This window comes from Phascolarctos cinereus, unplaced genomic scaffold (genome assembly GCF_003287225.1).
Source record: "Phascolarctos cinereus isolate Bilbo 61053 unplaced genomic scaffold, phaCin_HiC Scaffold_2;HRSCAF=192, whole genome shotgun sequence".
Classification (NCBI taxonomy): Eukaryota; Metazoa; Chordata; class Mammalia; order Diprotodontia; family Phascolarctidae; genus Phascolarctos; species Phascolarctos cinereus.
Window position 1 is genome coordinate 340,560,899 of NW_027555625.1, and position 25,635 is coordinate 340,586,533.

Here is a 25,635-nt window from a genome sequence, read left to right on the forward strand (position 1 = left end):
AATGCTTGAAAGTCCTCTATTAAATATCCATTTCTACCCCTGAAGGATTATATTCAGTTTTTCTAGATAGGTTTCTCTTGGCTGTAATGCTAACTCCTTTGCCCTCTGGTTCTTTAAGTAGAAAGCTGCCAAATCTTGTGTGATCTTGACTGTGACTCCACAATATTTAAATTGTTTCTTTCTGACTGCATACAGTATTTTTTTTTATCTGGGAGCTCTGGAATTTGTCCTGGGAGTTTTCATTTTGAGATCTCTTTAAAGAGAGGATTGGTGGATTTTTTCAGTTTTGATTTTACCTCCTGGGACTAAGATAATGGGGTGGTTTTCCTTTATAATTTCTTGAAATATGATGTCTAGGTGCTTTCAGGTGGTCCAATATTCTTAAATTATCTCTCCTCAATCTATTTTCTAGGTTGGTTGTTTTTCCAATGAGATATTTCATATTTTCTTCTGGTTTTTTTTCATTTTTTGACTTTATTTTATTATCTCTTGATGTGCTATAGAGTCATTAGCTTCCACTTGCTTAATTCTAATTTTTAAGGAATTATTTATTTCAGTAAGCTTTTGTACCTCTTTTCCCATTTGGCCAATTCTGCTTTTTGAGAAGTTCTTTTCTTCAGTGAATTTTTGTGCCTCTTTTACTAATTTATTAATTCTCCTTTCATAATTTTCTTTTATCACTCTATTTCATTTTTCCATTTTCCCCTCTACCATTCTTATTTCTTTTTTTTTAACTCTTCCAGGACTTTTTGTTGGTGTTGTATCTAATTAGCATTTTTCTTTGAGGTTTATATTGTAACTGTTTTCATATTGTTGTCTCCATCTGAGTTTGTGTCTTGATCTTCCCTGACACCATAAAAAGTAGTGACTATGATCCAATTTGGGAGGTGTGTGTGTGTGTGTGTGTGTGTGTGTTCATTTCCCTAGCCTATGTCTTGGCTTTGAACTTTATGTTAAAGTTGGGCTCTGCTCACCTAGTGGTGGTGGGGCACTATCCAAAACTTTGGGCTTTTATGTGCTGTTGTTTTCAGAGCTATTCCTGCAGGTCTGAAAATTTTCAGTGCTTCAAAAGTAGTGTGATCTGGAGAGAGGTGTGCTCTCTACTATCTACTGTGCTCTGATTTTTATCCAGAAAGGGCCCCTGTTCCCCTGTAGCTGCAAGCACTAGTACTCCTCTTGGTGCTGGAAGTGTTGATCAGGTCCTCTGTTGTCCTGCAGCTGCAGGTACTAGTGCTCTTATCTGCCCTGGAACTAGGATCATGGCCCTTGTCCTTCTCCACCCTGAAACTGTAATCCAGAACCCAGTGTATGGGCAACAGAATTGCCAGTTAACACTCATTCTATGCAAGGCCAGCAGAGAGTCCCTTGGAATCTTTTTCTTACCAGTTTTATGACTCCTTTGCTATCTTTTGGGATGAGAGATTGCAAAACTGCCATTGCTGCTGTTACAGCTGCCTCCAACACCCACTGCTGGTGCTACTATCCTGTGTACTCTTGGCTAGTCTCTTCCCTGATGTCATAGACCTCTCCTGCAAATCTCCTAAGTTGCATTAGCTGGAAAAATATCTCACTTTGACCTTTTGTTGGCATAGCTGCTCCAAAATTTGATTTGAGGCATTATTATAAAGTGATTTGGAGGGGAATGTTGGGAGAATTCATATGAGTTGCTGCTTGTATTCTGCTTTCTTGGCTCTACTGCTATCAATTTTTTTTGAGAGTTAAGTGAAATAGCATAAATTCAGAAAACAAGTTCACATTGGTAAGCCATCATTTAGTTCATAATAAAAAGATACAATTTGGCAACTGATTTGTATTTTCCAGGGAAAGCTCCATTTCTAGTGGATTTGAAGAAACCAGAATCTTGGATTCCACACACCATTAATTTCTATATTAAACCTGAAAATGGAATAACTTTAGGTGTCTGGTAAGTGTAGTGATGTGAAGAATATTTCTAGATGTATTTTAATGTAAAAAGGAAGGGGAAGAAGCATCAGGCTTTCGTCTTCATTCAAGGTGGAGGGAAGGCACAGATGCAGAAAAATTTGTGAGTGACCTCAGAATATGCTGAATATTTCTATATATCTATGTAATCTTTGGGATCCTTTGGTTGGGATTTGAGGGGCATATAGGCAGATTGGGACAGGCAAGTGAGGACATTGACTCATAACTCAACAAATTTAAAAAAATTTAGTAATGCCTACTATATGCAATACCTTGGGCTCCATACTAGAAATATACCCTGACACTATAATATTCACTACCTGGGTGAACTTAGGCAAGCCATTTCACTTATTTGACTTTTAGTTTTCTCATTCATAAAATGAGAATATGAGACTTGATGACTTTCTAAGGTTCTTTCCAATGCTGAAGTTCTATAATTTTATGAATCTTATCAAAGCAGAAGCTAGGAATTTCAGGACTTGGGGCAAATTTCATTGAGTGGATGATGTTGTTGTGCATGACTGAGATAGACCAGATATAGAGGACATGGACATTTAAGAGACTGAGTAACTGAGGAGTCCTAGAGTATCTAAAGGGAGAAGGGGTTGGAATAATAGGGAAAGACTAAGAACCAAGTACTAAAGTTCCTGGGGAGGTAGGAGAATATGGACTAAGTAGTCAATAAATGATAGCAATAAAAAATATGGACAGGCTGAAATAAACTTAAAGGGAGGGGAAGTCATTGTTGAGATTTTTTTGTTTTTTGTATTTTTTTTGGCAGAGGGAGTGTCTGACAAGAAGTATGCTCAGTGTGGATATGAGAGTAGGAGCATTTATTAAGCATTACCATGCATAAAACACTGGTGTAGAATCTCCAGATGGCCTTGAGAGCACTGAAGTTATGGGATTCTGGCTATGGAATTCATTGAACCAGTCATGGAGACATACAAATTAGTAGATCTGGGGGTTACCAAATTTGCCATTTTTGGGAGAAGGTAGAAATTTCATGTCATCAATTTTGCTTTGTTTTAATAAATTTTGCTTTGGAATTGAATCTTCTTTGATTTTGCTTTGATATTAATATCAATATACCTTGTCTTGCATTAATTTCAAATTCTGTTTGAGTAAGTTTCTATTCTCTGCTTTTTAATGGTATTTTATCTGTATTTTTATGATGTGCCTTCAATTTGCATTTCATCTATCTGGGTTTTTATAGCTAATTCTAGAATTTTTAAGAGCCTGTCAGGCCTTTTTGGTGAAATGAGGTTCAGAGAGGCAATGTACAGGCTTTTGGTTTACCTATCATTAAGAATCATAAATATCAATAAGAATATTAATAGTAAATAATAAAACAAGTAATAAAACAAGTAATAAAATAATAAAATAAGTAATAAAAACAAACTTCAAGCTTAGTTTTATGTTACAATTTACTTCTCATGCACTAATGTCTAGCACATTGCTCTGTGTGAGTAGGTATTCAATTAATGTTGAATTTATTTTTTTCTGTAAAAACTGGTCTTTACATTATCTCCTTGATGTTTCCCTTGATGTAGCCATGTTCTTATTTCAATTTTCACTTTCCATTTGTTTCTACATAGGGTAGATATAAGGATTAGAATGGCTACAGAGGATAGTGGAAGAAAGAGGAAAAATAAATTATTTGATAAGGCTGGAGAGGGGAATCTATGTACAAATATTTGTTAATGTCATCTTTGCTTTTCAGGCATGTAGTCCCCGAGAGCAGGGGGGAAGAAGCAAAAGGGAAGGACCGGTGTTGGTATGAGACAGCTCTTCAAGATGGCAACCCAATTATAATTTATCTCCATGGTAGTGCAGAAAACAGGTCAGTATCCTGCCCTTAGATAACATTTTTAAAAATAATTTCAGCCCTGGGAAAAGTAAGAGGCTACTTTTGTTTTAGCTTGGGTTCACTTTAAACTCTGTAAGCATATCCTGTCATGCTACTTTTTCCTGTTGAAATCTGAACTCATGGGACATTATTGCATTTTAAGGAAGAGAACAGGGAAAAGGCATGGATATGGGAGAATTAGTTCTTACTGTATGCAAGGAACACAGAAAGGGCCAGTTTGTCTGGATTGCAAAGTAGTATTTTGTTTTAAATTTGGGGGTTATTTTACAGAGTGGGTCCATATTTGAAGGGCTGATCCTAATCTTCAGAGGATATAATTTATATGAAATGAATGAACATAATAAATTTTCAAGTCAACAAACACTGAGTATCTGTACTATATAGAATGCTAGAAGTCAGTAACACAAAATAAAGTTTGAGGCTTGCTGTATTATTCCTTTTTAAATTAATTCTTTTTTACCTTCAGGGCAAATTCTCTCCTTACCGCCCCCTTCCTGACCCATTGAGAAGACAAGAAATAGAATACCTATTATATATATTCTGTCACATGAAAGTTATAATGAATAATCTGATGACAAAAGGGCAATCTAATATTATAAATTGATTTGTCCATATAGTTCAAAATTCTCATTTAAAAAATCTCTTCTACAGGGCATCTCATCACAGAATCAAGCTTTTGAAGGTATGTTTGGGTAAGCCTCAGGCCACTCATTTGAGAAGTCTTTCTTTTTCTGGGCTACAAATGCTGCCTCCCCCAAATATCCAATTCAGGGACTGGTAACTTCAGAATGATAATCTATATGACTACTTATCTTTCCAGGGCCATTGGAGCACAGATCTATGCCCAAGACATGGATGTGGTTTGAAGCAATGTTACTATTTTTCATTCTCTTTGGAATAAAATAGATGTGTGTGTGTGTGTGTGTGTGTGTGTGTGTGTGTGTGTGTGTTACAAACTATGAGAGTTAAGTTTCAGCTTAGGGTCACAGAAGAATTCCATGAGTTAGTTCACAATCATTTGGGTCCCTTTTGGCAAGATGGAAAAGACATGAATTTTATTTGGTTTCATTGAGTGTTGGAAAGAAGAAGATGGTGTGTGAGAATATGTGTAATTTTCCACATTTCTATAAATGAGACCCTTTGAATTGTATTCAGTCAGGCATTGGTCTCAGCTTCATTATGCTTCAGGAGGTTAAAGTGATGACATCATCTTTTTCCTGTTTCCTAATATTCAAGTTAATCTCAGCTGTTGGGAAATCCCCTAGTTTTATCCAAGTTTAAAAGTATGTTAGGCTTCTGGTTCATCAGCATCTGACACATAGCTAGGTGGATAGGTTGAGTTAGATATCTAACTTCTCCCACCTTCTAGTTGGGCAATCTATTTATAGAGTTCAGTAACTGATTTTTCTACTCACATTTATTTTTATTTGGTCTAGGAAAAAAAATCCATTGGGTGAATAAGCTGCTTTCCAGAACACAAACAATAGGATCAATTATTTATTATTAACTGAAACTAGGATTTTTAAAATTAGTTAGACATAGAAGTAGGACACCAGGCTTACTTTTTTATATATGAGAAACACAAAAACCTGAGAGGGTAAAGATTTTTTTCAGAGTTGTGGATCGATTAATGTAAGAACTACAATTAACACAGCTCTTAGGTCACTACATTAGATGCAACTCTTTACCATCTCACAATTCAGCCAAATTTCTCCTCTCTTTCGTCTCTAAAGGGCAGTTTAGATGAGGTACCTGATAGTGTGCCATTTAAAAAATGGTTAAGATTTTTCTTAAAATTCTCATCCTTGTGGTATTTATAAGTTTTAAAGCAGTACCATTTTAAGATTAGGGAAAGAGAAGAAGTGTCATGAGTCTGAAAATACCACTTGCTTACAAACAATTCACAAGGTTCCTTTTGGGAAAGTGTTTAGAAAGCCTGGTTGAAAAGCTGATCTATTTCTAGAATTACATGGTTACTTTTGGAGAGAGATTTCAGAACTATGATGTGAGGCCCTTTAAATTCTGGATCTGCTACTTACTATCTTTGTGACCTGGACAAGTCACTTAGCTTCTCTGTGCCTCATCTTCTTCACCATAGGATGAGTAGGACTTTAAAGTTTCCTTCTACTCAGAATCTAATACTGTGAAAATCAAAATGCAAATATTTGAAGACATCAACACATGTCTATTTCACTGCTACAACTAGAGATACAAAATCCTGTTTAACATATCAACCAGGAGTGGTGATGTACCTGGGTTTTTCTATCCAAGTGTTTGAGTTTGAAGGTAATAGTTTGTATCTCACCAAGGTGCTGAGTGAAGGTGGATTCCATGTTCTGGCTATGGATTACAGAGGTAATATGTTAAGAGTTATGTACACAGATTTTTTTTTTACTGCTGTACTTTTTTATTATATTTGTGAAGTGGTGACCTTGGACATGCTTTTTGATTGCAGGATTTGGGGATTCTACAGGTAAGCCCACAGAAGAGGGCCTGACCAGGGATACCATTTATCTCTATGATTGGACCAAAGCACGAAGTGGAACTACACCAGTCTGTCTCTGGGGTCATTCTCTAGGAACAGGGTAAGTGAAGTAAGCAAGTGCTTCATCTTCATTCCACCAGAATTGTTCTGTTATACAGTGAAAAGAGGCAATGTGGGATTTGTGTGTAGTGTAAAGAACAATAGATTGAGAATCAGACCAGAGTCCTAATTTCCACTCTCCCCTTAGCTTGCTATTTGACCTCCAGAAATTCACCTAACATTCTGGACCTTCAGTTTCCTTGACTGTAAAACTAGTTGTTAGGCTAGTCTTTGCCACTGGAAGTATTTAAGAAGAGGCTAGATGTCAGGCGCATTGCAGAGAGCAAACTATAAGCTCATGCCTACTCAGCTAAGGGTTGTACTAACCATGTTGGACTAATCCACTGAAAGTCCCTTCCAACTCTAAGATTCTGTAATAGGTTCTACAACTAGACAATTTATACATTTTTTTCCATACCTGTGATCTATTACTATAAAGGCTTCTTCAGAACTCTTTTTGGAAAATTATCCTCTCAATTCCAAGAAAACAAGGGCTATGCTGTTGAAGTTGTGTTAGAATCTAACATTCAACCGGAGAAAACTACTCCCCCAGGTTTAACTCTTATATCTTCTTATTTGATTTAAGTTCAATTATTGTACATTGTAAAGTATTTGATTAAAATCAATTTGTTATACATTAATTTCCTCTTAGCATGTATTGAACAGAGACATTTTTAACAGTTGTCATTTTTTAAAAATCACAATCTTGGTTTTGCTGAGTACTTTTTAAGTATTTAATTTCTACCATGCCTAAGAAAATTAAGATGCCAGTTGTAGAAAAAGCAATGGATTTGTGTCTAAATTCCAGCTCTACTATATACTACTGTACGAACATGGTCAAGTTATTTTCTCCCCTGTAAAATGAGGATAATAATACATATAATACCTCCTTTATAAGGTCATTCTGAAAATGAAGTAATGTAGATAAAACAAATTGATGTGGAACACTATATGTAGTTACAATATAATGTATATTAGTATTTATTGTTATCAGAATGTATTTAAGATTACATAACAGAGGTAAAAGCATTTATTTGAAGTGGAATATGGTTAAGTACAAATGTAGTAAGAAGACAAAGCAATAAGCATTTATTGAGCACCTACTATGGGCTAGGCACCAAGTTAACTGCTAGGAATACAAAGACAAAAGTGAAAATCCCCTGTCCTCTGGGAGCTTACTTTGATGGAGGATCCAACATGTGTGAATATAGGTACATACAAGGCACATATGAATAAAAAATAAGGTAACCTTTGAGGAGAAGTAGCAGTAGCTATAGGGGATGAGGAAAGGACTCCTGTAGTAAGTGGCACTTGAGCTGAGTCTTGAAAAAATACTATATTCCATGAGGTGGCAGTGAGGAGGAAGATCATTCCAGACATAGAGAATAGCTAGTACCAATAGACAGGGAGTGATTAATGATTAGAGAAAGAAAAAAGGTGATTGTGGGACAACCTCCCAAAGAATATGGATTATCATTTTTGTTCAGTCATGTCTGACTCTTTATGAACCTGTTGGGGTTTTCTTGGTAGAGATAGCAGAGTGGCTTGCCATTTCTTTCTCCAGCTCATTTTATAGATGAGGAAATTGAGGAAAACAGGATTAAGTGATTGCCCAGGGTCATTCAACTAGTAAGTGTCTGAACGCAGATTTAAGCTCAGGGAAATGAGTCTTCCTGACTCCAGGCCTGGTACTCAATCCATTACACCACCTGGCTGCCCCAAAGAATATGGGAGGAGATGGGAATTAAGTAGACATATAGAGGGGTTGGTGTTGGTGATGAGAAGAGCTACCTCTTCATCAGATAAATTAGTGGAGGATCAACTCAAGGGGTTATAGGATTCTCATCTTATATCTCATATTGCAGCCTAATGAGAATAATTATGTCCGCAGCTTAGAGGGAAGAAGCACTGTGGGAAATAGGATAGAAAATCTATTTAGGGGTAAAAAGCTTGCCTTCCTGAAGTGAGGACTCAATTGAGATTAGATATCATAAATTTGTAGTGGACTGAGTTAGCTTGCTAGCATGACTTCATCTTGCTTTATTTATCAGCATGCAAGCAGAAACAGAGGATGCAGATGGTAGGAGTAATCCAGGGTTGAGGGGTAACAAGTTGTAAGGGGTGTTAGGACAAGGGAAAAAGGAATTTGAGAGTATACAATGTCATAGATTTAAAATGGCTCACTAAGGGGTCAAAATTACAAGGATGGTAAGAATTATCTAGGATGGAAATTTGGCAAGGTTAAGGGGGTTCTAGGACAAGAGAACAAGAGGTTTGAGAGTAGAAGATGTCATAGAACCATAGAAATGGTTCACTAAAGGGTCAAAATTGGCAAGGAGAGGAGAGTGTAGTTAGAGCAGGGATAAAGGGTTGGAAAGGAGCTGAGAGGTAAAGTGAACAAGAAAGAAGAATAGATTTAGGAGAAATAAGGCATAGAGAGATGGAATGATGGAAGAATGTAAACAGACAAAGGAACCTATAATGTCTTGATCATGGAAGTGGACTTGTGGGTGAAGGATCAGGATCAAGATCAAGATCTAGATCAGAAGTGTGGTCATCTTTGTAGCTAAGGTGGAGTAGAGAAATTGAGTAGACTGAGGGACAGGAAAGTTAGTGTATTTGAGGGAAAAACAGTATGTATGTTGATGTACTCCAGTATGATGGAAGGAGTTAGAGTAGAGATGAAGATTCTGGGTCAAGCAGTGAACTCTTTGAGAAAGGGAGGAGTTTGTCTGGGAGGTTGGTAGACAACAGGAACCAAGAAAAATGTTGATGGAAATACTCTGCTGGAGTATTTATGACTTCTGCTGGATCCCCAGAATAATGGTTTGATAATTTATTGTGGTCATTAATATTGAGTTCCTAAAACTGATTTTATATTTGTATTCTGTTTAATTCTTTTGAATGTTCTATTGTTTATATACTTTTTTTTAATAGAGTTGCAACAAATGCTGCAAAAACACTGGAAGAAAGAGGTAATTTAAAAGTGGGTTAAAACTATTGTTTTAGATGAATAAAAATTTAAAAACAGAGGCCTATTGATTACAACTTACAATTACAAACTCAAATTACGAAATACTTGTTATGAATACAAGCAATAGATATTTGAATTGTCCAAGCCAGAGATAGAAAAAGTTTGAGTTTTAATTTTCTTTTATAATTGATATAAAGCAACAGCTGCTGCCCTAATATAAGAAATTCAGGAAGGATTTTTAGGTAAATAATTCAATTATTTTAGAAAAGGCATTCTTTGGAAAGCACTAGTTTCTTTAAAAAAGTAATGAAAACAGGCAAGACTTGACTTCTGTTGTCCTTCCTAACAAAAGACTCTAACCTTCATCTGATTAGGCAGAAGCAATAAAACATTTTCAAACAAACTATCCATCATTTTTTCTATAAAACAGTCATTAATCAAGTAATTTAGGTGAAATTGAGGCATTTTTCTTATTTAGATACCTAAATGAAAACCTCAATTAATCCTTTTCCTTTTCTTTTTGTATATGTACTTCACTTTTAGGATAAGCAAATTATAAGAAAATGGTCTTTTATCAGGGTTAAAATTTTTTTGATTAATATGCATTCAATATAATCTATGCCTTCTATACTTAATACTTTCTACAATAAAAAATTACACATCATACAAGTGCATGCAAAATTTACAATGAATATTTTTGATTGATAGGTTGTATGTAATGATGTGGGTTACAAGATTCTCCATCACTGAAGGATTAGACTTAATTATGCTTATGATTCTCTACTGAGGAAGGATGGGATATGGGTTAATACATAAGAAAAAAATTTAACAGTGTGTTGACGTAAAAGCAGCTCTCTAGCTAATCGCGTATTAATTAAAAATTCTATCAATCATAACTCTATTATTAATCTCAATTAATCCCATTTCCTGATCATGTTGATTAAGGAAATTTTAGCTGTAATTGTAGCTACATGGATGTAGCCCTCCTTGAAGAATGTCCAAAGTAATTTCTCACATAAATTCTTTGGGTAGCATGGTCATCATATTAGCATGATATTGCACAGGACATAGCTTTTTGGTAAAGGCATATTTGAAAATTTTATTGATCTTTGGAGAAGCAGATTAACAAAGAGGAAAAGTTTGGAACTGGAGGAAGTATGGTTCATTGTAAATAACATTGTACTGATATTTAGGAGACATGGGAAATCACTTCATTTCTTTGGGCAATCTAATGAAACCTATGGATCCCTTCTCAGGATCATGATTTTAATATGTAAAATAATTTTATACAGGATTACAAAGGAAACAAATTATATGGAAATACAGTTATCAAAATATTTAAGAAAAAAAGTTCACGTATCCTAAGAACCCATAAATTAAAAAGAAAAATTCCATAAATTAAAAATAAAATACATTTTAAAAAAGAACCCCTGTACTAGATGATCACTAAGCTGCCTTCCAGTTCTATTTTCTAAATCCTTGACTTCAGACTTATGGTTCATGCTTTATAGTGAGATTCCCCCCCTCCCCAGCCCCACTCCTTTGCTGTAATAAAGTCGTTTAGAACATAGTAGCCTGGGGCTGCTGGAGAAGAAGAGAAGATTTAGTTAGGAAATAGCACGATGGATTTTGATTGGGACTAGCATTTTAGATGTGTAACTGCTTTCTTTTTTGATCACAAAAGGATTCCCAGTGGATGCAATTGTCCTAGAAGCTCCATTTACCAACATTCGTGATGAGGCTGCTAATTATCCCATATTAAAGGTAAGGAATAAAATTCATTTTCATATCTGTATTAAAGTATTAGAAATTAGAGTTCTTCAACAGTCTAATCATTGGTCTTTTTGAGGCTAGACACCTTATTAATTGTGAATTTTTCTGGAATTCAGTAGTGAAACTGAAATAAATTTGTGATGTCTTGAATTTTGGCTTTGGTAATCTCTTTCTAAAGCACTAGGAGTATTAGTTTCAGAGTTTCTATCCAGTCTGTGAGATCTTAGTGTTGCTTATGTCTACCTAATTTTGACACGCAGTAAAAAGGAAACCATTTGCCATGTTAAGTAACAGAATTAACCATAAACAAAAATGGGAGAAAATAAAAGATTTCTGCAAGATGAATATTCAACAAGCTTGAATTCTTTGTCTTTCAATTTTTAATCTTATTTTTAACTAACACATCTATAGATGTTAGGTATTTAAATTTGCAGGTCAGAATTTTTTCCCTTAATAGGAAAACAAACCTCATATTTATCTAAATGAATAGACCTCTGTATAGATAAGTCCAGGAACAGCTCTTTCATTTCCATTTTGCATTTATTAAAGACATATCCTAAATTCTAAATCTATTTGGAAATATTGAAGGAGGTTATACACACTTTTGATAAGGTTCTAGATAGAATCAGCCAGTTCATACTATGAAAGAGAGAAAGTGAAAACAGAGAGACATTGTAACTTCAGAGGACAGATGATGAAGCATACCTCTTGCCTTTTAGAAGGGAGGGCATGGACATTCATTTTTAGACATGGGCAATACTTGTTTGTTTGATTGTATTTGTTCCATGTAAAGATTTGATTTGGGGAACCTCTGGCAAGCCATTGGAAAGTGGCAATTATGTGAAAAAAGAACAATTAAATGTTTTTTGTTTGTTTTTGTTTTTTATAAAATGAAGCCAGTTTACCTGGCATTTTTTTAACTGACATATTTTGTCATATCTTGTACTGTGATGATAATTGATGTTTGTTATGACTTAAAGTCACTATAAGATCTTAAAATCATTTTCTATTCAAAGATTAAATTACACTATTTGGTTTATATTTTTTAAAAAAATTATGATTCCTTGAGAATTGATCATCTATCTATGATGCCTGTTAACCACAATAATACTTGAATAACCAGAATTCCCTGTTCTTTAACTTTTGGCTAAGAATATTTGTGGGAGAAATATAGCATTGCTATTTAAGAGTAGGTTCTTCAAATCATCATAGTTCAAAAAGGGGAAATAAAATAATGAAATTTCTGTCATAGAAAACATTAATTCTTCTTCTCTTAAAACAGATGTACCATAAACTCCCAGGATTTGTACGTTTGTTTCTGGATGCACTGACAGTAGACAAAATTGTCTTCCCTAATGATGAGAAGTAAGACTAATACATTTTCTTCATTTCTATACCTGCTATAGTGTTTTTTGAAGTAAGTTTTTAGTAATGTCTTTTTCTTATATCATTATTCTTTTCCTTTTAATTTCAAATTGCTTTGCAAAATGATTTTACAATTCATAACTCCACCAACACTACCCTAGTGTGCCTATTATACCACAACTCCTCCAACATTGACTATTGCCATTTTTTGTTATCTTTGTAATTTTGCAGGACATTTTCCCTCCTCAGGAACCATCTCATAAAAATAGTAGTTTTTAATTACAAAATTTTTTAAAAAGAAAAAAAGAATAAAAAATCAGAACAGCTAATTTAATTATCGAAAAAGTCTTGAAAATATGTGCATTGGGCAATATTGTGGACCTCTTACCTTCTTGAATGGGTGGGTTCAGAGTGTCCTCTCTTATCTCTTGGCTCTTGCTTTAATTTTATAATTTTGCAATATTTGCATTTGATTTTTTGTGTAAGATTGTTCTTTGTATTTATGTTGTTGTAGTCACTGGGCATATTATTTTCTTGGCTCTGATTACTCAATTATATCAGTTTATGCAGATTTTTCCATGTTTCTCTGTATTTATCACATACAAAATTTCTTGCAGCTCAGTAGTATTCTGTTACATTTATATACCATAATATGCTTAGTTTTTCCCCCAATTGATAGTCATGTGCTTCATTGTCAAATTTTTGCTATCACAAAAATATATGCAATAATGTATTGTTGTATATGGATGCTTCTCATCAATGGCTTTGTTGGTGTATAAAACTCTAGGTCAAAGGGTATAGACATTTTAGCTATTTTATATGATTTCAAATTGCTTTGCAAAGTGATTTACAATTCATAACTCCACCAACAATGCACCAGTGTGCCTATTATACCACAACCCCTCCAACATTGACTATTGCCATTTTTGTTATCTTTGTTATTTTGCAGGACATGAAATTAAACCTCAGGGTTGTTTTGATTTGAATTTTTCTTATTAGAGCTTCAGAGAATTCTTTCATGTGGCTGTTAATTTTTATAATTCTTATTTTGAGAATTTCATAGTCTTTGTTCACAGTCTTTGACCACTTATGTATTAGGAACTGACTATTAGTGATATACATACACATATATACATATATGCATATATATTCATTGTGTCTATATCTTAGATACCAAAAGCTTTTTAGAGAAATGTTATGCAAGATTTTTTTCCCCATTCAATCACTTTCCTTTCTTATCCTAGGTACATTAATTTTGCATGTGCAGAAGATTTTCAGTTTCATATAATCAAAGTTATCTATTTTATCTATTATAATTACCTCTGCCCCTTCTTTAATAAAGAATAAATCTCTTACTCATAGCTGTAAGAGGGATAGGATATGCTTTTCTTCTTCTTATTTTTTATTATATGACCTGTAACAATATCATATATATTTGGATCATATTGTGGAATATGATGTAAAGTGTTGATCTAAATTTCTGCCAGACTGCTTTCTATCCTGCTGTACTGTTAGGGAATAAATGATAGTATGGATTACTTGACTGAAAGATGAGAATTCTGAAGCCTATTTGTGAAAAATCAAGTCAATAAACATTTATTATGCACCTTATATATGCTTGACACCATATTATGTGCAGTAAGATTTGAAATCACTCTGGTATAATTTAAGATCCTTGAGGCTATGGATTGTTTCACTGAAATATAAACTTTGAACTCAAAGACAAAAAAAAATCACTTCCATATAAATAACATAACACCAAATAAGAACTGTATATAAAACAGCAAATCTCTATTTCATATCCTTTATTTTTAAGGAAAGTATATTTCTACATTACTTTTAAAACTATTCTGATCACCTGTACTTTCTTCTGTTCTTTTCTCTGCATTTAAAAGTGTTTTAATGACCCTCTTTATTTATTTTTTTTGGTATTGCTACCCATCCCTTTCTCTACCCTCACTAAATTAAAAATCAAGAGAAAGGTGACAAAATGTAACAATTAAGCATAGTCAAGCAAAAATAAATCTACATATTGCTCGTGTATAAAAATTTTTCTGTTTTGTTATGCCTTGAGTCCATTAGATCTCAGTTAACAAGACAGTACCATGCTTCATCATTGGTCCTATAGAGACATTGTTGATCATTGCTTTGATCAGAGTTCTTAAGCCTTTCAAAGTTTTTTTTTTCTCCTTCAAAATGTTGGCGTCCTTGTATAAACTGTTCTGGTTCTACTTACTTTACTCTGCATTAGTTCATATAATCTGGTATACTCTAAAATAGTCATTATCATTCCATATAAAGCAATAATATTCTATTACATTCATATGCTACAATTTGTTAAGCTGTTCCCCAACTGATGAGCAACTTATTAGATTCTAGCTCTTTATTTTCCCCCTTTAATCAGAATCCCGAAGTTTGTTGTGCTTGTGATTATTCTCATTCAGTATTATCCATCTTCTTAATCCATGCTTTTTTCACTTTTGGATTTGATGTATTTCTTTACTAAATTATGTGTTTGTTCAACCCTCCTATGTCCATTAAAGAGAAGAGTGAGGTCCATTTGATACCCAAGCCCCTTCCTCCGTGTTTTTATAGTCTTCTCACATACCCTACTTATGAAAATTAGCAACTCTCTTCTTCCTCCTTTCTATACTAGTGTATTTCTTTTACTCTTCCTTATCTCTCCCCTTTTAAAACCCTTAGAATAGAACCAATCCACTCTCAGGTCCATTCTTTTTTTCTCTTTTCTTTTCTTTTCTTTTTTCTTTTCTTTTCTTTTCTTTTCTTTTCTTTTCTTTTCTTTTCTTTTCTTTTTTTCTTTTCTTTTCTTTTCTTTTCTTTTCTTTTCTTTTCTTTCCTTTTTCTTTGAAATCCCTCAATATCCTTTGAAGTCTTTAAAGGTCTGGAAGGCACACTTTTTTCTTTTCTTTCATTAGAGTATTAGTACTACATCATCAAATAGCCCCTTCCATCTGCACAGATTAATGTACTTTTCTAGGTTTCTCTTGATGCTTATCTTTGAATTCCATAGTTCCTTCTCAGCTCTGGTCTTTTCCTCAGAAATGTTTGAATATGTTCTATTTCCTCTCCACTATCTCCCATAGGAGACTAAGCTTAACAGGGTATGTTACTTTTGATTGTAAGCCTGTATCTTTTGCCTTGTGGAATGCTATATTCCAAGATCTCTCATTTGTAGTAGAAGTTGCCACGTCTTCTATGTTCCTTTAGTATTTAAACTACTTCTTTCTAGATGCTTGCAGTATTCTTGTTTTGATATGTAAGATTAGACTTTTGGTTATGAAATCTGAGACTTTATCTTTTATTTTTAGGAGGTGATGGGTGGATTCTATCTTCTAATTTTTTGCTGATGTTCAGTCATTTCAGTTGTGTCTGACTCTTTGTGACCAGATTTGGGGTTTTGTTGGCAAAGATATTGGAGTGGTTTGCCATTTCCTTCTCCAGCTCATTTTATAGATGAGGAAACTGAGGCAAAAGGGTTAAGTTATTGCTCACGGTAACACAGTAAGTGTCTGAGGCCAGATTTGAATTTAGGTTTTCCTGACTCCAGTCCTTGTTTTCTATCCACTGTATCACCTTGCTGCTTCTGTCTTCTAATATCTGAGATCTGAGTCAGTTTCATTTACATTTTCTTGGAATATACTGTCCAGTTCTTAAAATTATTATTCCAATGACTCTTAAATGATCTCTTCTTGACCTGTTTTTCATCTTAGTTGCCCTAGTTAGACCTCATCAGGGGTATTGTATTCAGCTCTGTGCATTATAAAAACTATATTAGAATGGACACTGATATGTTAGAGGGCTTCCTGTGAAGGGCAACCAGAAAGGTAAAGAGGCTTGAGATCATACTGCACGAGCATCAATTAGAAATGTTTAGTCAAGAGAAAGGTACACCTAAGGGCAACATGATAGCAGTATTTGAAGGGCTATCATTTGGAAGAGGGATTACAATTGTTTTGGTTGGGCACAGATGGTAGAGTGAGGAGTAATGGGTAGAAGTTGTAAAATGGAAGATTCAGACTTGAATTAAGAAAAACTTCCTGAGAATTAGAACTATCCAAAAGTAAAAAGGAGGTACATGGGGGACCCTTTTCCCAATGTAGATTGAATTAGATGGCCTCAGAGGTGCCTTCCAACTCTGAGATTTTATCTCTGTTTGCTCATGATTAGCATAGGCAAAAGGATCACTAGAAAGAAAATTGTAGTTTTCCACTAGCATTTATTGCAGAAGATATTGAAGGACAGAGATTCTATGAAGAACTTGATTTTGGATCTAGTTCCAAAGCAAATCATCATATACTTTGATTCTTCATTACAAAAAGCCCATGGTCGGGGGGCGGGGAGAGAAGGACATTAAAAGACTTGGAAAACAGTACTGATTTAAGAAATGAAACAAATTTGTAGATTGCTCAGTATCCTTTTACACGTATACAATGAAAATTTTGTCAGTTAGATATTTGTAAGTTACCAAGCATGATGAAATATCATCACAAGAAATATCACCTATATCTTAGTAGAAATGGACTTGTTACTAAATGGGCGATCATTTTATGATAAACTGTTTATGTCAAATCAGATAAAAAATTGGAGATAATGCATTCAGTTATAAGAGCTTCGGTAAGTCCTGTTTAAAGAAGATGATGTGTGAAAAATTGGTAACATAAAAATAAAGACAGTGACTCTGATTATTGCTATTTTAAGAACAATCGCTATATAGCAAGAAAGTCTAATGAACATGGAAGCTGCTTCAACAATTCTTGATCTTTAACAAACTCTTGATCTCCTTGCCGAGGAGTCACATAAGCCAAAGAAAGCAATAATTTAGGATACAAGCTTATTTGCTATATAATATAGAATAAGAAGCTTAAAAATCACACAATTTCACCTCAGAAATCAACGGAGGGCAAAGTGAATTTTCAGAATGCTTGACATAACACCCAAATCAGTGAAATCATCTGAAAAGCATTTGTAAATGAGAGAGGAATAGATATGCTAACATTTCTGTAGCTATCTATTCTTATCCTCAGTACAATGTATGAGGAAGTAGCACTGCAGAAGAACTTGGGAAGAGTGGATGGATTTGAACCAATGCATAAAAAGCCATGTCAGATGTGACACAACTTTTAATGTTACTCAAAGAATGATTTTCAACATGTCTTAAAAAGAAGAAGATTCCAAGAGAATGAAAAACAGTACAGGTAACATCATTTAAAATAAAAAGGCAACTATAAAAACAAGCAAAATTTGACCCATATGTCTTCTTGTTATATGCATAAAATCATTAGGAGCCTGGACTATGCATTTATTGGAGTATCTTGTATCTTCTACAGCAGACTATATCTGTAGTCACACAACTGAGCAGGGCAAAGAGAATACAAAATCCTATTGTGTTCATTGTCCCTCATCAAAAGAAGTCTTTTTATTTTTTACAGCATGAGCAGTCTTGAAGTCTCTCTTCCAATGGAATCTTCCTTGAATTCTTTAATTTTTTGATAGATGAATGAAAAGAGAAAATTTGGTTCAATGGCCCTGTATTAAGTAAGGCAAAAACTAGAAGATGTGATTATGAAATGGTGTTCATCATTGATTGGGCATAAAGTCCAGATGGAAGAAAGATAAAAGAATTAGTTTGCAAGAGCAAAAATCCTTATATAGTTCTTTAGCTTAACGTATTTTTTCTCCTTCTCTCCTAGTGTTAAGTTCTTATCCTCACCTCTTCTGATCTTACATGCAGAGGATGACAAGACTGTGCCTTTAGAAATAGGCCAAAAGGTAATTATTATTTTAAAGTTATACTTCAGTAAATGCTTTGAATAAAATTAATAACATATCTTGCTATTCTCTCATTTAGTCTGTATTCACTTAAAGAATTACTTTGTTTTACAGCATAAATGGGAGTTTATGATATTTTAGGAGGTGTCAGTGTATTAATTTTTCTCTCTCCCTGATTGTGGATAGAGGTGATGATTGTAATGCATTAGAGAAACGCATGGTGGATATAAATATATTGTAGCATATTTCCACTGATGACTTGTGTACAAGTGGTGACATTGAAAACATCATCAAATAAATATGAGAAAAAAATAGGAGCCTAAAAATTACTGCTAACAATTATGAAATCTCAGGCAAGAAATTGAAAATCATAGGGGCACAGGCTGCATTTTCTTAACTGTTGCTCACTGAAGGTAAAGATACAAAAAAGAAAAATGAATTTGGGAAACAGCTACTTGATTAAGAAGGTGTTGTCTGCGAATGGGATTTGTATTTCTGGATCATGATTTATAATACAAGGATGACTGATTTTTTTTGTCAGAGTTGGAGAAATTCTGGTTAAGTATATATTTAAATGTTAAGAAAATATTTGCCGGTTGTCTTGAAAATCTAATCAAAAGGGTTTTAAATTATAAATAAATAATGTGGGGGACAGAAAACTAAGTATATCACCTAAATTAAATACTACAAAAATTAGCTACAAAGAAAAAAGAAAAGAAGGGAAGATACCCCTCCCCCCCAAGTAACAGAATACAAAGTCTAAAAAAAGTATCAGCAGTAAAATCTATAGCCTCAAATATATATACATAAATGCCTTACATTAGGCAAACAAACAAAGAGGAACTATTTTCTGGAGAAGATAAAGGCTATTCACGCTAATAATTTCATTCAGAAAGTAATCTATTGCAAATTTAATGGCTACAACAAGATCCAAAGAGCTTGGAAAGTTCCTTGATCAGCAAACATCTGATAGCAAACAGAAAAAAAATGACAGGTTAGATTATGAACTTGCCTGTAAAATCTTATTAAAAAAGTATGATAGTAAGTTATTATAAATATCACCTCATAAAGCAGAGGGATTGGAAGGTAAAACTAGTTTAAAGAAAGCTTGCCAATGTGTCCAACCAAGCAAAGTCATCCCTAAGAGAAGAATGGAAAAATAAAGCCTACAAACAAAAGAAAAATGGAAAAGATTTACAAAAATCATTGGAACACACATTAAAAAAAACCAAATATGCTGAACTCTTCAAGTTCTTATAGAGGAGGTAAAAATGGGAATAAGATGGAACAAAGATGGGGAAAGCAGCTAGACTGGACCAAGTATACATGGGGGATATTCATTCTGGAGGCATTACAACTGTGAGAGCATGGAGAGATTGATATACAAAGTGTCTCAGGAAGGAGAAGATACCAAAGGCATAGGGAAAACATCTTTGACATTCTTAATAATGAAAAAAGGCAATCAAGAGAAAATCAGTAACTACTAACATATATGCCTACTCTCCTGAGTATATAATTTCTTTATGAGTAACCCATTCGCCAATTGAAGACATCCTTGATAATGGTATAGCTTTATACCTTTAGCTCTTTAATTAACTACAAGCATAATATGAAAGCATAGTTCAGTCATTCTGAAGAGACATATTTGAGAGATGTTACAAAGGTGAAAGCAACAGGCCTTGGCAACAGATTGTCTATGGGTGGCAAGGGAGAGTGAGGACTGAGATGGAGCATAGTTTGTGAACCAGGGAATTAGAAGGATAGTGATGTCCTTTACCATAATAGGGAAGTTGGGAAGGGGGTAGAGGGTTTAAGTTGAAATATAATGAGTTCTATTTTGCATGTTATGTTTAGGATGGCTACAGGTATCCATTACAGGATTCTCATAGGTAGTTGAAGATACAAGACTGAAGGTCAGCAGAGAGGTTAGGCCTGGGTAAGCAAATGTGGGAAACATCAGCATGGAGGTGATAATTGCATCCATAAGAACTGATGGAATCACCAAGTGAATATAGTATTCAGGGAGAAGGGAAGGGAAGAAAGTGTAGGACACAGCCTTTTGAGATACCCATAGTTAACAGGCTGGATGAAGATTCTGCAAAGGAGACTGAAAAGGATCAGTCAGATCCTTTTGGTAAGAAGAGAACCATGAGAAAGAAGTGTCCCAAAAACTTAAGAGGGAAGAGAATATCAAGGAGAAGAATTTGATTGACAGTGTCAAAAGCGGCAGAAAGGTCAAGAAGGATAAAGATTGAGAAAAAGGCCATTGGATTTGGAAATTAGGAGATATTGGCAACTTTTGGAGAAAAATAGTCTCAGTTGAATGACAGTTTGGAAGCCAGAATATAGAGAGTTATGAAGAGAGTGAGAGTAGAGGGAGTGGAAATGCCTATTATAGATGGCCTTCTAAAGGAGTTTAGCCAAAAATGCATGAGTAACAAGATGAAAAATCAAATGAAGGCTTTGTGAAGATGAGGGAGACATGGGCATATTGGTAGGAAGGAGAGGAAACAAGCATTTAGATAGCACCTACTATGAACCAGGTACTGTGCTAAGTGCTTTTACAAATATTAACTCATTTTTATTCTCACAACAACCTTGCAAGATAGGTACTGTTATTAGTTCCATTTTACAAAAACTGAGGCAGGTGGGTTAAGTGACTTGCCTAGAGATAGTAAATATCTGAGACTGGGTTTGAACTCAGGTCTTACTGACTCCAGGCCCAACACACATTGTGCTATCTAGCTATCTCCTTTGTAGGCATTAAGGAAGCAGCCAGTTAGGGAGAATTTGAAGATAAGTGAGAGAGTGGAATGATAGAGAGGGTAATCTATTGGAAGAGGTGGGATGGAATGGGATTAATTATACATGTAAAGGAGTTTGCCTTGGCAAAAAGAAGCACAACTTCATAATTTGAGATAGAGATGAAGGAGGAAATAGTGGCAGAAGGCATCTGGGTGATATGAATTAAAGAGAAAGAGGGAGCTTTTGAAGAATGGCCTTAATTTTTGTTTCCCAGTAAAACACGAAACAAAATTCTCAGTTGACAGAATGGAGTAAGGGGAGCTATGGGAGGTTTGAAAAGGAATAAAAAAGTATGGAAGAGTTGCTGTGATGAGTGGAATAGTGAGTTAATTAGGGAGGTGTGAAAGGATTGCCTAGTAGCAGTGAGGGCTCATTTGAGGTTATATAATATAAATTTATAGTGGACTCAGTCAAGACAGGTGTGTAATTTTCTCCAACTGTGTTTGATATTATATTTGTAGGACAGATTCAAGGCACAATTGAAAATATGATGGAAGGCTAAGTAACTCAAGAAAAGAGGACAGTATAGAGATGAACTGGTTCACCAAGGGGTCAAATTGTATAAAGGAGGAAAGTGTGGAGTGCAGGGGTGGGAGTGATCTAAGGGGTCAAAGTATCAGAGGTCACCATGTGGATAAAGAGCAGGGTTTACTATTGAAAGGTAGAGGGAGAGATAGAAATATAATGTATTTTAATCAGATAGAGGAATATTAGATTTCTTGAACGTGAAGGTGGTGTATTTTATGTCAAGGTAGGATCATCTTTATGTGTGGCTGAGGTAGGGCCAAAGAATAAGTCATGGGAAAAGAGAAAGTTAGTGAACTGGGAGGTTAGAGTGAGTGAATATCAGTATGTATATTGAAGTCCCCTAGTATGAAGGCAGGAGTTATGGAGGGTACAAATATTGTGAGCCAGGTACTGAATTTATTGAGGAAAGGAAGGGGGAGAGCAACCTGGACATCTGTAGACAACATTCATTAAGGTTTTGATTGGGCTATGTATGTGACTGCATGAACCTCAAAGGAGGAGAGGTTACTGAGTGATGATGGTTGGGAGAGAACCTGGAAGAGGCAAAGGGGAGCAAGGAGTACTCAAACTCCTTCACCTCAACCAGTGAGTCAGGTGAATGAGTGGAAGTTTAGCAGACAAACAGTGGCTCGGGTGCTATATCATCAAGGAGGGAGCCAGGTCTCAGTGAGACCCAGAAGAAGGAAGGAGTCAGAAAGGAAAAAAATTAAGCTGAACATAAGTTTGCTTCTTGTGGAATGAACATTCCAGAGAGCACAGTGAAAGGGATGGGTAGCTTTAGAGTGGGTCTTTGGAGAGGGGTGGGTTAAAGAGAGTGGGAATACGGAACCAAGGCAGCAGGGGATGGGGAATGAGGTTGGGTGATGACATACTGGGTTTCAGAATTATTGGGATACAGAGCATATACAAATTAGGGGTTTGTTAATCACTAAATAAAAATTTAGAGATTTTCAAAGTCAATAGTATTATGATCTCAGGGGTGGGGGTCTTTTGAGAGTCTTGGGCAGTTGAAATGTGGGAACAAGACTTGAAGCAGAAGGAGCGGCAATATTCTCCCTCTCCCAAAGCAAGAGACTAGTCTGGAAATGTGATAGAATGATACCTTCTTCCATCATCTCAGCTGTAAGAGACTATTTTAATGAAATGGTGCTTCTGCTCTTCCTCCTGAGGATAAATGAGGGATATGATGTTAATATGTCCAGCTCTCCTCCTCCCACTTTTACTGGAGGTTGGAGACCAACCAGAAAATGCAAGGAGATCATATTGCTTATGGAATGATACTGCCTCTGAAGAACTGAAGATGAGAATCACACAGAGTGCAGTGAAGAAGCCAATAATGGGTGTGGACTGGCCACAACATATAACTAAGGAGGAACTCTGAAGAATAGGCTTAAAGGATAGTCAAGGAACTACATGACAGAAAGATTTTCTCTTTCTGGGCTAGTAAAAAGGATAGAAGAGAGGGCTATAGGAGGGGAATTGATTAGAGCTGAGCTGAGGCAATAGATGACTGAGAGGACTTCTAGTGAACAGTATTTGTAGCCTATACCTCATTTAAATGTTTATATATGTTTATTAAATAACTAAGTTTGTATTTTGAGACTGAAATAGGGGAAGTTAAAGTTTTATCTGATTTAATTTTGGATATAGGACTGAGGCAGAGAAAGAATTTTTGTAATTTTTTTGAGAATATTCAAGAATATACTGACTAGACTTCCCTGAACTTGATGAGAGAAAATTTGTGGGACAATCAGTAATAGCCTGAAGGGTGAGGGTGGGGGAAGAGGTCAGGGAGTTTGGTGTGTTTGTCTTTGAATATACCATGTATAGTCAAGCATGATGCACCACATCCACAGTTTTCTAAATCGGAAAACTTGTTTTCACCACTAGGTATAGGTGGGACAAGGAGGAAGTTTCTTTGAGATGCTTCTACTTAGTTGCCATGATATTAATTAGGAATGTGGTAGAATCATTGTGTTCCCCAACTTTAAGTTCATCTTATTAGTTAATCTGAACTAATTAATAGTCTTTCTTTTTTAAGCAAGAAAAACACTCAGTGAATTTTGTTTTAGAAAATATTTAATTCAGACTCAAAGGTTGATCTTACTCCTTTAAGATTTTTATTCTCTACCCTTACAGGTGTATGAGATTGCCCATAATGCATACAAAAACAAAGAAAGAGTGAAGATGGTTATTTTTCCTCCTGGTTTCCAACATAATTTCATATGCAAAGATCCCAGGTTGGCAATAATTGTGAGGTGAGAATCAACTGCTTTAAACATTTTTCTATCAACGGAAACTGAGTACATGAAGAATAAGCAAGCTAACATGTGTACTCTTTCTTCAGAGATTTCTTGAGAGAGCAATGGGCATGAATAACCAGAGCAAATTTCACCATGAAGAGGATAGCCAAGATTTGCAAACTCCCTGCATTAAAAGTCCAAAGCTTATGTAGATGAGCTGGAGTAAGTGACTCATATGCCTATACACTAATTCACATATATTCAACACAACAAACAATGAAAAATATTGCTACAGTTTCCACAGTGTCTTAAATTGGCTCAAGAGCTTTTGTATGAAATTCACTTAAGCCTCCAAGTAATACTGTTCTTTATAGAGTGGAATTTTATTTAAGATGGGAAGAAACAGCATAATCTAATGGAAATAGCACTTTAACAGGTAACTTGAAGACTTGGGTTCAGTCATCTACCAACAAGATTGATCATGTCCCCTACTCAGGAAATCTTCAGTATTTCCCAACTGCCTCTTCGACTGGCCATTTAAAGTAATTTACAATCTAGTTCTAGTCTACTTTTTAAAAAAATTATTATTTATTTAACATTCTTTTTAAATTTTGAGCTCCGAATTTTCTCCTTCCCTCCCAACCCTTCCCTACCACCTGAGAATGCAAGCAATGTGATATCAATTATACGTGTGAAGTTGTGCAAAACATATTTCCATATTATCCTTATTTCAAAAAAAGCAAGAAAAATAAAATGAAAAAATTATACTTCAATTTGCACTCAGAATTCATCAGTTCACTCTCTGGAGATACCATAATAATGATAAAGTTCTCAGGAGTTACATGTATTATCTTCCCGCATAGGAATGTAAACAGTAACTTTATTGAGACCCTTATAATTACTCTTTCATGTTTACCTTTTAATATTTCTCTTGAATCTTGTGTTTTATGGCAAAGTTTCTATTCAGCTCTGGCCTTTCATCAGGAATTCTTGTTTTTCTTTTGGCTATGAACTCTGAGTGTCTCTCCCTCCCAGTTTGACTTTTTTTTTTAAATTAAAGGGGCCATCCCTATACTCACTTCTTAGAGAGGCCTATTCATTAAGTGGGGGCTGCCTCACTCAAAGTGAGAACTAGAAAAGAGTTTAGCTCAAAAAGGCCAAGGTCTCCCACTGTATCCTGGGCCACCTTCAGTTGTATTGGTCTATATCTGGCCACTGGACCCAGATGGCTCTGGAGGTGAAAGTGAGGCTGGTGACTTTGCACAGCTGTCCCTCACTCAAATCCAATTTAATTGCAAGTCATGTCATCACCTCCCTGATGTCATGGTCCTCTTCAAGAATGAAGCACAAACAACACAAGGGTATAAGACAAATCCACATAAATACTCTTTATTTCTATATATTTAATCTATAAAACTCAGCAGGAAGAGCTTTAAAGAGAATTCCACACAAAATAATTGCAGAAACAATGAAATCCTGAGGAGTGTATCTTTCAAGATACACCCCAGAATTATATAAATCTCACTGTAAAACACCTTTTGCAGAAATAAAGACAGACCTAGAGAAGCTTTAATTACTCAAGAGTAGGTCATGCCAATGTAATAAAGATGATAATACTAGATAATCTAATTTATTCAGTCCTGTGCCAATTAAACTCCCAAAAGAATATTTTAAAGGGGCAGAAAAAAATAATTCATATGGAGGAGGAAAAGTTCATGAATTTCAAGAGTAAAAATGAAAAAGAGTGGGAAATAAGTCTTAT

General features: G+C 35.0%; 1 protein-coding gene across 3 annotated transcripts in view; it reads left to right on the forward strand.

The window, feature by feature from the left end:
* Positions 1-25,635, forward strand: part of ABHD12B (abhydrolase domain containing 12B) — a 58,303-nt gene that overhangs the window by 29,895 nt on the left and 2,773 nt on the right. Inside the window, exons 1-12 of one of the 3 annotated variants that reach the window (XM_020991284.2) lie at positions 1,841-1,924; positions 2,723-2,936; positions 3,665-3,784; positions 4,463-4,493; positions 6,121-6,166; positions 6,267-6,396; positions 9,333-9,370; positions 11,054-11,133; positions 12,425-12,507; positions 18,219-18,297; positions 23,770-23,888; positions 23,978-24,646. In XM_020991284.2, coding sequence (XP_020846943.1) covers positions 2,857-2,936; positions 3,665-3,784; positions 4,463-4,493; positions 6,121-6,166; positions 6,267-6,396; positions 9,333-9,370; positions 11,054-11,133; positions 12,425-12,507; positions 18,219-18,297; positions 23,770-23,888; positions 23,978-24,005 — 834 coding nt within the window. In that variant the 5' untranslated portion in view covers positions 1,841-1,924; positions 2,723-2,856 and the 3' untranslated portion in view covers positions 24,006-24,646. Of the gene's footprint in view, positions 1-1,821; positions 1,925-2,722; positions 2,937-3,664; positions 3,785-4,462; positions 4,494-6,120; positions 6,167-6,266; positions 6,397-9,332; positions 9,371-11,053; positions 11,134-12,424; positions 12,508-18,218; positions 18,298-23,769; positions 23,889-23,977; positions 24,647-25,635 lie in introns of those variants that run through there. The other 2 variants (XR_013484824.1, XM_078150349.1) reach the window with 2 other exon arrangements.